This window comes from Sardina pilchardus, chromosome 14 (assembly GCF_963854185.1).
Source record: "Sardina pilchardus chromosome 14, fSarPil1.1, whole genome shotgun sequence".
Classification (NCBI taxonomy): Eukaryota; Metazoa; Chordata; class Actinopteri; order Clupeiformes; family Clupeidae; genus Sardina; species Sardina pilchardus.
In genome coordinates this window covers 15,266,219-15,282,604 of record NC_085007.1, presented here as the reverse complement: position 1 = coordinate 15,282,604, position 16,386 = coordinate 15,266,219, and the positions used below count along the sequence as shown (strand labels likewise).

Sequence of the window (16,386 nt, the reverse complement as noted above, 5' to 3'; positions counted from 1 at the left end):
CCACATCTTAAACCTCCACAGCATCACAAAAAGCATCTTCAGTACAGTATCAGACTTCTGGCTTCTTGATCACTGAGCCCATCCTAAAACCAGACGTGTCCGCCTTTCAGTATGTCTGTGTGTGAGCAACGCTTCTGCACAGGCATTTGCTCGCCACCGGATTGGCTTAAGATATTAGATATACAACTCCATAGTACCCCCTTAGTCTGCAACACTTAATGCAATGCTTCTGTGATAACATGATACTTTGAACCATTCCGACTTTTTTTTATTTTTGCCAAATGAATTTGGGCCCTGTAAGGCCAGATGGCTATGCTTTTGTCAGTGTAGTATTATGAACCAGATGGGAGCTCTTTTTTTTCTGTCACTTGGTGTACAATCAACATTAACAGTGGAAGGAACTGGTGCTTCTCATTTTATTCTCTCTCTCTCTCAAAAATGATTTGTGATGAATGTTAGTCTCTGTCAATTAAAATGAGCGAAGACAACCAACCTGGTCGTTTGCTCACACCCTTGTTTGCAGATGTGAGGTTGTGGGACCTTGGCAGTGCAATCCCTTTGCCATGCTGACTGTTTCTTGTCCAGTTTGATTTGTCACATTTGAGCAAGTTGCTTTTTTTCTAAAAAAGAAAGAATATTCCTTTTAAAGGGCTTTTCCCCCTCAAAAGTTGTTTTTGCTGGTATAGTTACTGTATGGTGTTTGCATTAAGACTATCTTGAAATATTAATGGAAATTGTAACACTCTAAAAGGGCTTGTAGTACATGTATTGAGATCCTACATGACCGATTACAAAACGAAAGAGATGGGGGAGAGAAATGTTCCTTTAGTCTCCCCAGTACTCTCACTCTTCAAGACCTCAGCCAAATCGTGCTTTCTGATTTGCTTTTGGAGACAAGAGTGTCCTTTGAAGTTTTGTATTGTTGAACTGTGTGCTAGTTTCTGTGTCGTTGAATCACGTGAGGTGAGACATTGAGGGGTGGCGGTGTATTGTAAGAGAAACAAAGCTAGTTTTTAGAAAGATCAGAAAATTAGATCGTCCAGTCAATCCATGGTACTAGTGATATTGAATAGGGGAAGCTTGACCTGAAGTGTGGCAGCTTACTGGCACAGGCTAAGCTTTCTCTTCACACTTAATCAAAGCAGTGCATTGTGCATGTATGCAGCAAGGCAAGATACTTAAATTTCCACCTTACATTCCCAAACCCATTTGGTCTCTGTTCTGCTCCTGTGGGGGGACCCAAGAAGCACCAGTGTGCATCTTCTTGTTCTCTTGTTCATCTTGCAGAAACATTGGCCTTTGTTTAACGTTTACGGACCAGATGGAATGGCCTCGGTGGAAATGCCACTTTTGAGTTTGGAACACGAATTTAACCTTTGTATTATCTGAATGTAAAGAACATTTCTGCCCTGTACAGTTGTCTCTTGCTGGTCAGCAGTCACATCTGCTGTTTTCACTCCTCCTTCTCTATCTTTCCCTGTATCTCACTCCCCCCCCCCCCCCACCACCACCACCACCCATCCCTTTCCCTCCCATACTCTGGACTACTGAAGAGGCAAGCATGTGAAATTTCTGTGTTCGCTAATTCTGAAGCCTTTTTTTGTGTCGGGACTCCTGTGTACCTGTGAGAGAACTGTTGGCCAGCTACGTCCACTGGGACCTTATTGGGACCACTGTCGCCGTGGCTCCCTCTTTGTTTTGCGGTTGGTGGTCGTTGTGGACGAAATGGACTGCAACTTTAACCTTTTGGCACACACCAAGGCCAGAACGCGCATGTGCTGAGCAGTGGACTCGTGCATTTGGTCGTCAAGCAGCAGCAGGAGGAGGCTTGGCACATCGGGATTGCCCCTGGCCACCGCTGCGGCGCGCTCCGTACCTTTCCGTGGCACAGAACAACCTGCAGGGTTTTCAAAAGAGTTTAAAAAGAAGTGAATTTTGGATGCTAATTATTTGCGCTACCATTTCGTATACAGAAGAAATGGCACCCTAAGAATCTCTCTTTTATTCACAGCACAAGGCTTTGCGGTCGTAATGTGCTGCTTTTCACTCTCAAATGTCTTTGTATTCCTTAGATCTCTCTTTTTTTTCTCAAAGCATTGTCATTAGAACAGTCTTCTAAAATGCTTTCTAATTAAATGTTATGGAATAAATTATTCCAGTTTATAAAAGCCAAGCCCCATTTTCCTTGTCTTATTTGTGTTTGAGTGTGTTGAAAGTTTGTATGGTTAAGCTCTTTTCTAAGAATGTAACTAAGCATAGATGTGTCATCTATAACAGTCATGCTTTATTGGCCAAGTACCCTACAGAATGTTGATAATCCATCAATATTTTGTAGTAATACATGAATAGTTAATACTCAATATTCAGACAATCTAAACATTATTTAATGGCACAAGATCAAGCTTTTGTTCTGTTGTATTCCCTACTTGCATGTATGCACACACACACTTTACATGCTCATTTACTCAAACATTGATGAACATACACCTCTGTCAAAGAATTGAAATCAATGAGGGTGAATATCGCTGAGTAGTGCCTTTCTGTTGGGGGGGCCTGTTCAGGACATGAATAACTCATTTGCTATATCAACATAACCAATGATTATGAAAGAGTTGGCTATATATTCATCCATATCTTTTTTGCAGTTTCATATAAATGCATGCTAATTTCAAGATTCATAAATGTATTGCCATGTCAACAAATTGATAGGAATTTGTCATGTTCCCAGCAGTCTCCCCAGTCCCCAGTCTCAGTGAAGCTCCTCAGGTGAGTCAACATCAGTCATTCAAAGGACTCCATGACCATATACTTAACACACACACACACACTCACACACACACAGATACAGTATATATCCTCTCTATCTCTCTGTCCATCTGTCAAGTTATCTAATAATTACACCCTGTGTATACATTTACTTGTTTATTATATTCTTTTTTTTTATCAGAGTAGGATACTGTATCTTCAGAACATGATGTCACACCACTAGGCATGGAATTTAAGGTTTTTCTTTGCAGCAATATCCTCAGATGCTCAGTGATGTTGACAGTATGTTAGTGTCCAGTCTGGAGCCTGTAGGCTGACGCCATCAAGCGGGCGTGGGCAGATCACGGACTGCAGGAGTGCTATGAACGCCAAAGGGAATTCCATCTCTAAGACTCGGCCAAATATGAGCTCATTTCTTATTTCTGTCTGTGGTAAAACACAAAAAGGCACACACAGACAAAAATAGGAGAATGTTTTTCTCTTTGATCTTTATAACTTCCCATCTTGCTCTGTTTTTGTGTGTGTGTGTGTTTGTTAGTTACCTGAGTGACAACAGGATATCTGCTGTTACATACTTGCCTTCACTATGGACATTTCTAGGATCAGGGTTCCAACCACAGGGGTTACCTTTTGCTTTTTTTCCTGACTGATAGACTGACTGACTGTCTGTCATGTGTAACTTGTTATGAAACAGTCTTGATTAGAAGTTGTTATAAGTTAGAAGAATAATGTTTGAGAATGTTTGCAAAGTGAAGGACAAGATTGTAATCATTTTTTATTTTGTTAATTTTCTATTGTTTTCTTTTCTTCACATATGCTTTGTTAAATAAATAATGACCTGGGAGTCAAATACTGACTTTCATTTGCAGCTTACTTCATGCTCTCAAATGTTTTGATTTTGGACTGCAATGCCTGTTTTAAACACTGGTAGTCGTTCTTACATTTAGCTCTTTTAACTGAGGAGGAAGGCCATAGTAGGCTACTGGAGAAGAAGTTCATAAGAGTCATCGATAGAAATGGACTCTATTGGAGGGTGACAAAATAAGTCAATTTCTAATCTAGAGAATCCTCATTACATTTATGGATATTGCTTAAGATATGATGAAAGGTTATATGGCCATATGACAGTGATTCAGTGAAATAGAGGATTTTGGTCAATCCTCAAAGTGATACATGTGATCTCTATATAGACTCAAATACGGGAACTGGAAAACGTTTTATGATTGTTTTATGATAGTCATTTTGTAAAACTAAATCTCGGGAGATGTTTTTAGGTGAGCTACCCAAGGCATATGTGAAACTAAAGTGGCTCAGAGACAGTAAGGGGAATATTCTAGAATGGCTCACTTCCTGCTTCCTCCTACCAAGCATCAGTGGCCCTACAGCACAGGAGCACTACCATCTACCAAAATTTAAAAAAAGTCCACTATACTGTATCCTCTCAGCTCAGTGTAAATCACCACCTGTAGGGCCTACACACCTAAAGGGAGAGGCAGAGAGCTTGATGTCAGAATTTGGCACTCTACCTGCCAACTTCTTCAAGTCTGTCTTCCACCTACTTACCTACTTCATTTCAATCTGGGACTTTTCCTAAATCCCTAAAATCAGCTTTAACCAAGCCACTTCTCAAAAGGAAAAACTTGGAACCCTCAATTTTACAACTATAGGCCTATTATTGAGCCATGTCCCCTAGTCTAGGGATCAATCTTTGGTCCACTATTGTTCAATCTATACATACTCCCACTTGGTCCTATTATCAAGAACAATCAATTTTCTTATCATACCTATGCGGATGACACTTAAATGTCACCTAATGACTATATGGTCTTATTGATTCTCTTTGTCACTGTATTGACCAAGTCAACAATTGGATGACTCAAAACTTCCTCCAACTGAACAACGAAAAAAACTGAAGTGATCATTTTTGGTAGCAAGGATGACAGATATAAAATTGACACTCTTCTGCAAACCAAAGGGCTGAAAGAGAAGAAGACAGTGAGAAATCTGGGTGTAATAATTGACAGTGGCTTCAGTTTTGAAAGCCACATGAAAGTTATGACCAAGTCAGCATTTTATCATCATAATCAACAGACATAAATTATATACCGAAACAGGACTTGAGGGAGAAACTCATTCATGCATTCATCTTTTTTTTTTTTTAATCTTGCGGCTGCAAGCAGTTCAAAATGCAGCCACAAGGGTTCTGACAAAAGCCAGGAAAACAGACCATATTACACACATTCTCAAATCCTTGCACTGGTCTCCATTGCATACAGAATGATTTTAAAGAAGCCTACTGCTTCTTTCTTTTAAATCATTTAATGGACTGGGGCCGAAATACCTGTCTAACATGCTGAAGCAGTATATTACCCCCAGGCCTCTGAGATCTAAGGAATCTAAGAGATCTAAGGAATCCCTGTATACAAAGCCCTCTGCCAGCCAGGACTAAATAGGGTGAAGCTGCTTTTGGCTACTATGCGGTTCAGCTATGGAAAAATCTTCCGGCCAACATAAAATCTGCCCTGACTGTTGCAAGCTTTAAATCTTTAGTTTTAGTTTTCAAAACTCTTTACAGGGGCGTTTCCCCAATTTGAAAACCAAGTGGTCCAGTGGTGGTCTCACCAGTATATCTGGTGAGACCACCATTTGCCTCACGCAGGGTAAAGACTTGATCAGGTTGTTGATTGTGGCCTGTGGAATGTTGGTCCACTCCTCTTCAGTGTAATTAAACTGGACTTGACTGGACCATCAAAAACAGCATCCTATATCCTACAGCTCAACTTCAGAGTAGAACCTTGCCTAGACCCAATCACATCCCTGGGAAGACAAATATGATGGATGCAACCACGATCCAACCGCACCCGACACTTGTCAGATACAGCCAGGTCACCTCAGCCCCTACCTCTGTGGTACCTCCCTTTGGTCACACCCCTTCTTGCTGAGCTGAGGTGGTGGGGTCAGGTTCAGTTTGATTCCTCACATTTGAAAAAGTTGTTTTTTCATTAAAAGAAAGGGGAAAAAAGATCAATAATTCTATTGGGTATACTATATGGTGGTTGTATTAAGAACATTCTTGAAATATTAATGGAAATTAGAACAACCAAATGTGTTTGTGATAGTCTACAGGCATTGCAATCTTATAAAACGGATTACAAAACCAAAGAGATAGGGGATGGACATGTTCCTTTAGTCTTCCCAATGGTCTCACTCTTCAATACAGCCAAAACTTGCTTCCTGATATTCTTTTGGAGATAAAAGATTGTCCTTTGAATTTTTAGAAATGTTGAAAGTGTATGTGTTATTGAAGGATGGGAGTGTACTGGAAGAGAAAGTTAGCTTGTTTTTTTATGAAGACAGGTGTTGAAACTGTCTTGTCAATCCCATGATACTAGGCTATAGGCTACTCACTTAAAACTTTTTTTTAAAATGTTGCGATATTGAATAGGGGAAGCCTGATCTGAAGTGTGGAGGCTTAGTGCCACAGTCTAAGCTTTCACTTCACACTTCCTTGTACGGTTTCACAAAGTAGTGCATTGTGCATGTATGCAGCAAGGCAAGATACTCAAATTTCCACCTTACATTCCCAACTCAGTTTGTCTCTGTTCTGCTCCTGTGGGGGGAATCCAAGACGCAACAGTGTGCGATGGTTCATCTTGCTGAATCATTGGCCTTTGTTTAAAGTTGACAGACCAGATTACTGAATCTCAAATAAATGACTCTCAAATAAATGAAGATGGAATGGCCTCGCTGGAAATGCCACCAGTTTTGAAACATTAGATTAACTGTTTTATTATCTGAATGTAGGATAACATTCGTGCCCTGCACCATTGTATTTTGGTGCTCAACTGTGCATGTTGTGCAGGTGCTGGTCAAAGCTTTGGGCAGCAACATCACAATACGCGCAACTTCTTCACACATAGGCACAACCTCTTCACTATTACGCACACACTCACACACACCAATAGGCCAGAATGCGCTGATCAGTGAATTGGCAGTGAATTGGCAGTGAATTGGCACATCTGGATATCTCCAAACTTCCAATAGCAACACGTTTAAAACAAGTGAATGTGCAGCTAATGTGGAGCTTTTGACTTTCAAATGCCCTTGTAGTCATTAAAGTTACCCCATTATAGCCTGGAAGCCAGTCCAAGAATTGAGTAAGACTCAGGGTACTGTAGAGTTGTCTGTTAAAATGCGCAATATGCAATATGGCTACGTTTTCTTTCTTAAAAAAAAAAAGCCAAACCCAAATGTCCATGTCTCCATCTTTAGGCTATCGGTAGCCTATTGTAATTTCCTTCCAAATAAATTATATTATTTGTTTAATGGGTTTCCCTAGCAAACGTGGTGGTTTCAAATTGTAGGCTAGTGTGGTGTAAAATCTCCTCTTCAGTTACGCGTAGGCGATGAACACTCACCTCACGCTTCATAGGTTACCTCGACACCTGAAAAGCAACCCGCCCAGAAATTCCGAATCATTCCACGTAGGAAGCGGAAGAATGGGGTATTTTCCCTGAGCGCAGCGCAGCGCAGCTCTCGCTCGGGAAACATCGACCTGTGGAATTCTCGGCATCTCTTAAAGTTAAACTTCATAGACTATACTTTAATGTTACTAGTTTGATGACTCTTCGCAGGCGTTTATGTCCGCTTTTATGTCATTTCCTTTTACTGTTTCATTTTTTACCTAGCCTACTATTTAAAATACTTTAAACTTTGACATTGCGCTTATATGAGAAAACAGGTGAAATTTGCTCAAAATGTTTGACTGTTGTCTGTCGGAAGAAGACAGAGAACGCGCCCGAATTCACAAGGCGATTGAGAGACAACTGTACCGTGACAAAAGAGATGCGACAAGGGAGTTAAAACTTTTGCTCCTCGGTAAGTGTTGTGGGTGTAAGTGAATATGTGCGCGCTCTTGTTGATGGTTAGTTTAACAGGTGGCATTCCTTCACTAGGCTAATCATTGCTTATTTTAATGTTTTCAGACCCTGCCTTTGGTTGCTAGGTCATTTTGAATGTTTATACACGACACACTCTGGCAAGGATTTCACTTCCATGAGCAGATTGAAACTTTATCTCTTAAGTGGTATGAGTTTCAGCATAGCCTACACTAGGCCTACTAGCCTTCTTTCAAACTGTATCTCTAACAGATTGTTGAGTCCTAACCCATTCACAGCGGACGCATACAAATGTATGCAAAGCATTTGCTATTATGAACCACAAAAGACTGTTGTTCCTGTCAGAGTATCATCAGGGAGATGTCCTCAGATGCACAGGCCAGGGCCTGATATTTCATAGAACTCTTATTTTATGCTTCACTTTATTTGTATTCAGTGAACACACCTGGGTATAAGCCTATGCCCCCCGACGTTTATAGGCATAGGCCTACTGAAATAAGCATTTTTCATTATTATTGTAAATAAATAATTGAACGATTTTGGAATGATTATTACAGTCCTCAATTTGTGATGTTACATAAGCCCTGATAGAGAAAGAAGACCAGAGTCAAGACAAGATAACCCGATGAAGCTTTCCTCATTCTTTGACACAGCCTATAGCCTGACCAGGTCATGTCTCTCATTATAGCCTAGGCTACTATAACCTCATTTTCCCAAACCTGTTGAGCATAGGCAACAGGTTCCAGAGACAAAAACGTAGGAGAGGAATAGGGGCCATATTTTGTCTATAGGCTGGTTGAGACGGCATTTTTAGAATAGTTGAATAGTTACCTGAGATACCGTGTGGGAGTTAGCGCATTAGTTGGGCCTCAGCAGATCTTGTCATCAGTGGACTCATTAGTTGGCAGGTATGCTAGTGCATAACAGCATGGCCGCACAGGTGGTTATAACAATTCTCGGTCTGTCTTATTACAATGTTGACTTCAAAGAGACATCGCCGTCGTGAAATATTCATGATTATTACTTTTGGTGAAAAGTCTCTTTAACGACCCGGCTTGGCACCTGTTGTAGAGAAAGAATGTGGAGGAAGAGTGAGCGAAGCCACTTTAAGACACCAGGGGGCGTTCTAACCTTCATCCTCTTCATATTACTGTCTAATAAGTCTGTAGTGTAAAAGCATTCATCCTCCTTGAAAGTCATCACCGTTTCCTAGTTTACAAAGATACTTACACATTTAATGTCAATCCGTATTTCCATTATGAGCATGCTACAGTATATGTTAAAAGGCTAATTTAGTTGATCATATTCAAATAACATTGAATGAAAATCAAAACAAATAGGCTATATAGAAAATATTTTGTCTGTACAAGTATTTAACCCTTTCACATTAATACTTATTGTAGAACCCCTTTGCTGCAATGACATGCAGCTTTAAGTCTTTTGAAGTGGCATGTTTGCACATTGCGCTGCTGTGTCCCATTCTTTTTGTATTAAGCATCTATTTAGAGCTGAGATTGACAAGATGGTGGTACTGGACTGTAAACGGCATATTCTTAGAGGGATTTTGATCAGGGCTTTGACTGAGCCAATCTAGTTTACGTGATCAGGGTATAGCCTCCTGACACTAAACCGCAGATCTCAGTTGAGATTGAGGGTGGGAAAGACTTCATTGAGTTACCTAATTAATGCATAAAACTCTTACCAGATTGTTTCAGAAGTACAGCAATCATATCATTTCTTGTAAATAAAGGTTTTTTTTAAATGCAGTTGTTTACTCAATTCCAAAGAAAGTACACCCTGTCGCCATCAGCACAGCCATTGGTTGAACATTGAACATTGGCAATGGGTGTCAATTGCCTCCCTCAAATTCTCTAACAGGTTTGTCTGGGTTCTCCCAGGATTGGTTTTAGCCAATCTAGAATCATCTTTCTTTTTTGAGCTATTCCAGTGTCACTTTAGCTTTGTGCCTGGGCTAGCTGTTTTATTGTAACTCCTCAATTTAACAACAGACTCCAACAGATTGTCTTGAGATATTATGTTGATTTTTCATTCTCCCTTCTAAAAAGAGTATTTCCACCCTTGTGTGTTTCCAATTTCTCAGAGTAACCATTGTGGAGAAGTTCCACATCTACATCTAAAGCTCTGAAAAAAACTGTACATTTTTCTGATGTCATCCTGACATTCGAATTAATTGATGGTATGACCGTCAAAAGGAGACCATTGCAAATTTGAATATGACTTTCACCTCATTCTAATCTCTCTCAGCAAGCATATGACACAATAAAATGTGTAGTGGTCTCTTTATTTTTTCCAGAGCTTTATGGCTTCCCTGTCAATCGATATCCTGCTATCTGCTTCTGTCCATTATTCAGTTGTGAGATCTGCAAGATATGTTTGAAAAACACTCAATTGTATTTACAGTGAACTTTATTGAATTGATATTCTAATCTAGATTTTGGATCATAGAATCCAGATCCAGTAATTGTCTTGTAGGTGAGAGTGATGAGGGATTTTAATTCAATTCTGGCTCCTCTAAATCCAAAGTCAAAGGCATAGGATATTTAGGATGGACAGTTCTTACCTTTAGCATAACACAGTATACATGTTCACTGTGAATAAACACACACTTTGTGACAATTAGAAGTATTGAAATGAGATATTATACTTTTGATGTTTTCCTCACTCACTGACAGCGCTTAAGATTGTTGAAATAAGATTTATTTTTGCACCATTTTCATTTATTTCTTTTATTCTTTTTCTCTAGGAACAGGAGAAAGTGGGAAGAGTACTTTCATCAAACAGATGAGGATCATTCATGGCGCTGGCTACTCCAACGATGACCGAAGAGGCTTCATCACGCTGATCTACCAGAACATCTTCCAGAACATCAATGCCCTGATCCAGGCCATGGGCACCCTCAAAATCTCGTTTGTGGATGACAACAATATAGTAGGTTTTTCCTGTGCCCTCTACCACACATTACTTAAATCTATTATTTTGAAATGTGCTTAAAGTGTACAGTGCTTGTGTGTGTACCTCTGATTGTCTACATGTAGTTACAAACAATTTGCAAACAGACTAAGATGCATTGTATCTTTATAATGTGATCATGTCACACCACTCGTGATGGAATTCAAGAGAGATGTTTCTTTTGCAGCAATGTGCTCAGCTGCTCAGTGGCGTTCAGGCCGAGTCAATGACCAGTCTGGAGCCTCAGATGATTGCCGCCATCAAGCGGGTGTGGGCAGATCACGGACTACAGCAGTGCTACGAACGCCGAAGAGAGTTCCAGCTCTCAGACTCGGCCAAATAGTGAGCTCTCACTTCTCATTTTTAGTCACACTCAGACTACTGAAACATTTTTTTTAAAAAAATTCTTTGCACCTTTGTAACTTCCCTTCAATACCCCATCTTTTCTTTCTATGTTTGCGTGTGTGTGTGTGTGTGTGTGTGTGTGTGTGTGTGTGTGTGTGTTAGTTACCTGAGTGACATAGATAGGCTATCTGCGGTTGGTTACTTGCCCACGGAGCAGGACATTCTTAGGGTCAGGGTGCCAACCACGGGCATTATCGAGTACCCTTTTGATCTCTCACAGGTCATCTTCAGGTGAGCAACTTTAGCATGCATAAGTCATTCCTGTAACTTAGTTGACATAATGAGGCCGGACGATTTGAGATCCATAGATCTGCACTATACTGTAAGACGCTTTGGATAAAAGTGTCATGGTGTGAAATCTGAGCGCCGTCGTCTGATTGGTCATCTCTGACAGGATGGTGGATGTGGGAGGCCAGAGGTCAGAAAGGAGGAAGTGGATCCACTGCTTTGAGAACGTGACCTCCCTCATCTTCCTGGTGGCACTGAGTGAATATGACCAGGTGTTATACGAGAGTCACCAAGAGGTAAGGCACACACACACACACACACACACACACACACACACACACACACACACACACGTGTATTAAAATACAGTAAATGTTGTTTAGAAATTTGAATAGCTGTGTGAACTAAACTATATTGGGATTTACATAATACACTTATACAAAATGTGTACCGTTCACACATAACATGGTCTTTATGCCTGTATGTAAACATGATGTTAGAACTTTCTAGTGTCATAACATTTGATAACTTGTTCCTCTTTTGTTTCACTAGAACCGTATGGTGGAGAGCAAAGCACTATTCAAGACCATCATCTCCTCCAACTGGTTCACAGAGTCCTCCATCATCCTCTTCCTCAACAAAAAAGACATTTTGCAGGAGAAGATTTTAAAGTCACACCTGGTAGACTACTTCCCTGCATATACTGGTGAGTGTACTCTGCTCTGTTGACAAATTATGCCAATGTTACAGTGAACTGTACTTTGAAGTTTTCCGTGAACGCAATTCCCGAAAGTATAAGGATCAATATTAAAAACAAATTGGATTGATGAGGAATGTGTTAAGAATGATATGTACTGTAATTTCCTGACTATTAGCTGTGGCTTATACATTGATTTTGCAACATTTCTTCAGCTATGATGTTAATACGGGGGGGGGGGGGGGGGGAGTTCATATGGTGTTATTATGGTTTTGTTTCTTTTAACTTGCATAAAACCTGCGGCTTATACACAATGCGGCTTATATGCAGGAAATGACTGTAGTCTTACAATGTCACATCATTGTAGCAGATATCGCCATGGCTGCTGTGACTTGTGCTCCAGCCTCATTCCCAGAGACGAATTACAGCCATTGCGATCTGCTACCAATGCTACTCTCACTGGTGCCATATTGTTTTAACATGATCACTGCCATGTGCAGGTCTTCATCAGTCTTGGTCTCTTGGATACTATGTGTGCACTGATATACTGCCCACCGTGTGTTATTGAATTGAATTGAATGCCTTTATTGTCATTTACTTTGCAATACAACGAGATTAGGAGCGCTACTCCACTGGGTGCACACAATAAATAATCATTATAAGACATAAAAACACACAAACACATATAAAACACAATAAAAGAGTAAAAAGAGCAATGGTCAGATAGTGCAACTATTAAAGTGCAAGAAGTGACACTAGGTGGCTGGGTTTAGCTATTGTTTGTTTAGGGAGACTATTGCGTTTGGATAGAAGCTATTTTTAAATCTTGTGGTACTGGATTGTACAGTATGGACCTATAACGCCTACCAGAAGGTAACAGTTGAAACAAATGTTATTGTTATTGTCCAGGTCCCAAGCATGATGCTGAAAGTGCTCAGAGGTTCATTTTGAAGATGTACGAGCAGCAGGACCCGGACCGGCAGAAGTCTCTCTATTCCCATTTCACCTGTGCCACCGACACGGAAAACATCCGCTTCGTCTTCAATGCCGTCAAGCACACAATACTACAGAACAACCTGGAGATGTTCAATCTGCGCTAAACACCAACAGAGTGGCCACTGATTTTAGGACAGGGCGATGTGTGTGTGCGTGTGTGAGTGTGTGTTTGTGTGTGTGTGTGTGTGTGTGTGTGTGTGTGTGTGTGTGCGCGTGCCTGCCTGCCTGCGTGCTTGTTTGTGCATGTGCGCACAGATGCGAACTCGTGTTTGTGTGTTTATGTGCTTGTGGTTTGTGTAAGGGAGAATGTATGCCATGGGCTCTTTATTGTATTGTATTTATGAAAACCTTTGTCTCATTGTTTAAAGTTGATATACCTGCAGACTGGTGCCAAGAGTGGCTTGAAGTGGAGACTGGGTTGCTGCCATGCTGGTTTGTACATTAAATTCAGTGAAGGAAGTCAAAGATGTCAGACAGTTGGCATCTCCTGAGGTGGGGATTGAGTTGCTGCCATGCTGGTTTGCACATTAAATTCAATGAAGGAAGTCAAAGATGTCAGTCAGTTGGCCTCTCCTGCCCCATGCCTTGTACCGTGGGGATTGCAGGCCAAGCCGATGGTCTGACATCTGCTAACATCTGGCCAGCTGATGAGGGTCTATAGCCTCAATCGGTGCAGTGTGCGCAGTTCTGCCAACACCGACGGACCTTTATCGACTGACGTACAGTGTCTGAGTCGTTGGGAGATAGGCTGTTCTGTTTGGCTGTTTAGCTTGCCTACTTGTTGCCAAGATGCACAGTGTAATAGCCTAATCAGATATTTCCTTAAGGAGATCCTGGGAGTTAGGGTTTTGCCTCTGGATGACTGGATCTAATAACACAATTTCACCTTCTTTCTCCTTAAACAACCTAAAGATCTAGGACCGACAATGCCAGTGTCATTTGCAACTTGTTATCAAGCATTGTCTTGATTAAAAGTTGATATATTTTGCGCACTGTCCAAGTGAGCAAGAGTAGTGTGGAAATGATTGGTGTAGTAGTGCAATTTGTTCAAACCTGGGGTGTTCAATAAGGAACACAAGGTCCTGACAACTCACAACTGCTGCCCAGAGAAGACACACTAGACTCCTGCCTGTCTGCCTCTTATCACTTCTACTGTATTTGCTGAGATTCTAAAGACTGATTTGACTTTATCTGAAAACAGATCTGTTCTCCCCTATGATGTACAACTCTCAAGTTTCTATGCTATCTCTCTCTCTCTCTGTGACCCAAATTAATCTTCAAGTGTTTTAATGGGACTGTGTGTCTGTAGCTCATGCACATTGTTGCAGTTATTACAAATCCCTCTGAAAACATTGTGTTCAAATATGTGTTTGCATCCTGGTTGTGAATAGCTGCAAAGCCTTGAAATGACTTGCATTCCTTTCATGTGTCAAAATGAGGAAGTGAGCAAGGAAATGTTCACAATGATTGAGAATGTTTGAGAATGTTTGCAAAGAGAAGGATTTAGAAGTTATAATTGATAGTTTATTTTACTCCCTTTTTTATTGTATGTTTTTCTTTTCTTCACATGTGCTTTGTGAAATAAATTATTACCTTTGAGTACTGAAATGTTTTTGTTTTCTTGAGCTGTTCGGTCTCTTTCTCTGTGAGTGAAACGCACACCTCCCCATAGATTAGCAATATGAATCACATGTCCTTTGCTGCTCATTGCCCATCAATAACCAATTCGGTAAAGGTTGTCTTCTTGTATTTACTTAATATCTCTTATCTGATATCCTTAATATATATTTATGTAATCTTATCTTTTGTGATATGTATGTTGCTTTTTGAATATCTTTTCTGCTTTACTTCTAATAGAGCCTGGAGGTGACAGGGACAACTCGTGGACTACTCCCCTGCTCGTCACTTGTCACACTTTATAGCCTCGTTTGTTGAGGTGTAAGCCCGGTCATCATGGAGATGACCTTTGGACCAAGAAAAAAAATTGTGTGCATCAGGTTGGAACACTCCCTCTCTTCCGGTTCTAGATCGGGACAGAATTAAAACCCAGAGGTGAGTGATTGAACCCTAATGAAAATCTGCTGTGCTTGACCCTGTTGTATACACGTGCGCTTGTGATTGTGACTGACTGTTGAAGACAGATTTCAAGAAGGGAAAATCTAACAGCAAGGCAAAGGCTGACGATATAGAAAACCAGCGCTCCTCAACAGGGAGACAACTTTGCTGATTGTGTATATTGCTGAGGCGTTGTTGATGGCTTCTTGTGTGCCCTGTGATGTTTGTGTGCCTTACATATGCTGACCAAACACTGCTGAGTTGATAGAGCCTGTGGTTTACACTATATTTACATAATACCAACAGACAGTGCTATAGCTGGTCTACTGATTGTCAGCTAGTTAAACATTATCCACCATGGCTGAAAGTTTGTGTATTACAGTAACATGCCGGATTTACTGATTGAAAACACAAAGCAAACATCCAGCAATTGAAAGCCATTCTAGGTTATCGTTATAATGATCTCATGCCAAACTAATGCGGGCTCACACAGGTGACCTAGAGGGGAGGATGATATCAGTGAAATGAGGCATGCACATTCTCCAGTCTTTTCTAGTTCACCTGTTCTCTCCAAGCTGTGAGGCCCTTACCGCCCCCTCCCTTCCCATAACCCCTTGACTCCCATCCTCTCTGTCAGAGTGGCTCAGCATCAGGGTAGCCCTGTGTGTGTGTGTGTGTGTGTGTGTGTGTGTGTGTGTGTGTGTGTGTGTATGTGAGAGAGAGAGAGAGAGAGTGTGTGTGTGTGTGTGTGAGAGAGAGAGAGAGTGTGTGTGTGTATGTGAGAGAGAGAGAGAGAGTGTGTGTGTGTGTATGTGTGAGAGAGAGAGAGAGAGAGTGTGTGTGTGTGTGTGTGTGTGTGTGAGAGAGAGAGAGAGAGAGAGAGAGAGAGAGAGAGCTGTTCCATGGGACTTGCCCATCTGTATCCACCCCTAGTCCACACACTGGGGCTCTCTCCCCGCTTCTAGTAACTTGCTGGATCTCCACCCAGCTGTGCGGCGAAGGCTTAGTCAACCCGATTCAGCTGCACTGCACAACCCACCCCCACCAGCACCCCCACCCCACCCCACTCCAATCCCCATCCTTTCTCCATCCTCCATCCTTTCTTTCTTCCCTTTCTCCGAGCAGCTGCGCTCCAGAGCCTGTGCCTTTTCTCTGCCCCATGCAGAGAAGAGAGAGCGAGAGAGAGAGAGAGTAAGAGAAAGAGGAACTAAGAGAGAGCGAGCGAGAGAGAGAGAGACAGACAGAGAGAGAGAGAGAGATAGAGCTGTTAGCCCATCCTCCCTTATTTGGTTCCTGCCTCGGTCATGTGACCTCAAAATGGTGGAAGCTGAGGGCTGTTTGTGAGCCGAGCATCTCTCCGTCGACGGGAGC

General features: G+C 41.4%; 2 protein-coding genes across 7 annotated transcripts in view; both read left to right on the top strand.

The window, feature by feature from the left end:
- Window positions 1-16,386, top strand: part of LOC134100459 (heterogeneous nuclear ribonucleoprotein K-like) — a 51,399-nt gene that overhangs the window by 21,797 nt on the left and 13,216 nt on the right. For 5 of the 6 annotated variants that reach the window (XM_062553659.1, XM_062553657.1, XM_062553654.1 and 2 more), the window contains one exon: window positions 14,989-15,012. In XM_062553659.1, coding sequence (XP_062409643.1) covers window positions 14,989-15,012 — 24 coding nt within the window. Of the gene's footprint in view, window positions 1-14,988; window positions 15,013-16,170 lie in introns of those variants that run through there. The other variant, XM_062553661.1, reaches the window with a different exon arrangement.
- Window positions 7,264-14,562, top strand: LOC134100461 (guanine nucleotide-binding protein subunit alpha-14-like). The gene is made up of 7 exons (XM_062553664.1): window positions 7,264-7,644; window positions 10,429-10,613; window positions 10,822-10,976; window positions 11,142-11,270; window positions 11,434-11,563; window positions 11,820-11,973; window positions 12,874-14,562. Exons 1-7 carry the CDS (start codon window positions 7,524-7,526, stop codon window positions 13,062-13,064), a joined length of 1,065 nt encoding a protein of 354 aa, XP_062409648.1. The 5' UTR covers window positions 7,264-7,523; the 3' UTR covers window positions 13,065-14,562.

Coding starts and splice junctions, on each gene's coding strand:
- LOC134100461 (XM_062553664.1), top strand. CDS start 7,524: ATGTTTGACTGTTGTCTGTCGGAAGAAGACAGAGAACGCGCCCGAATT. Junction 7,645..10,428: donor GTTAAAACTTTTGCTCCTCG/GTAAGTGTTGTG, acceptor CTTTTTCTCTAG/GAACAGGAGAAAGTGGGAAG. Junction 10,977..11,141: donor CTCTCAGACTCGGCCAAATA/GTGAGCTCTCAC, acceptor TGTGTGTGTTAG/TTACCTGAGTGACATAGATA.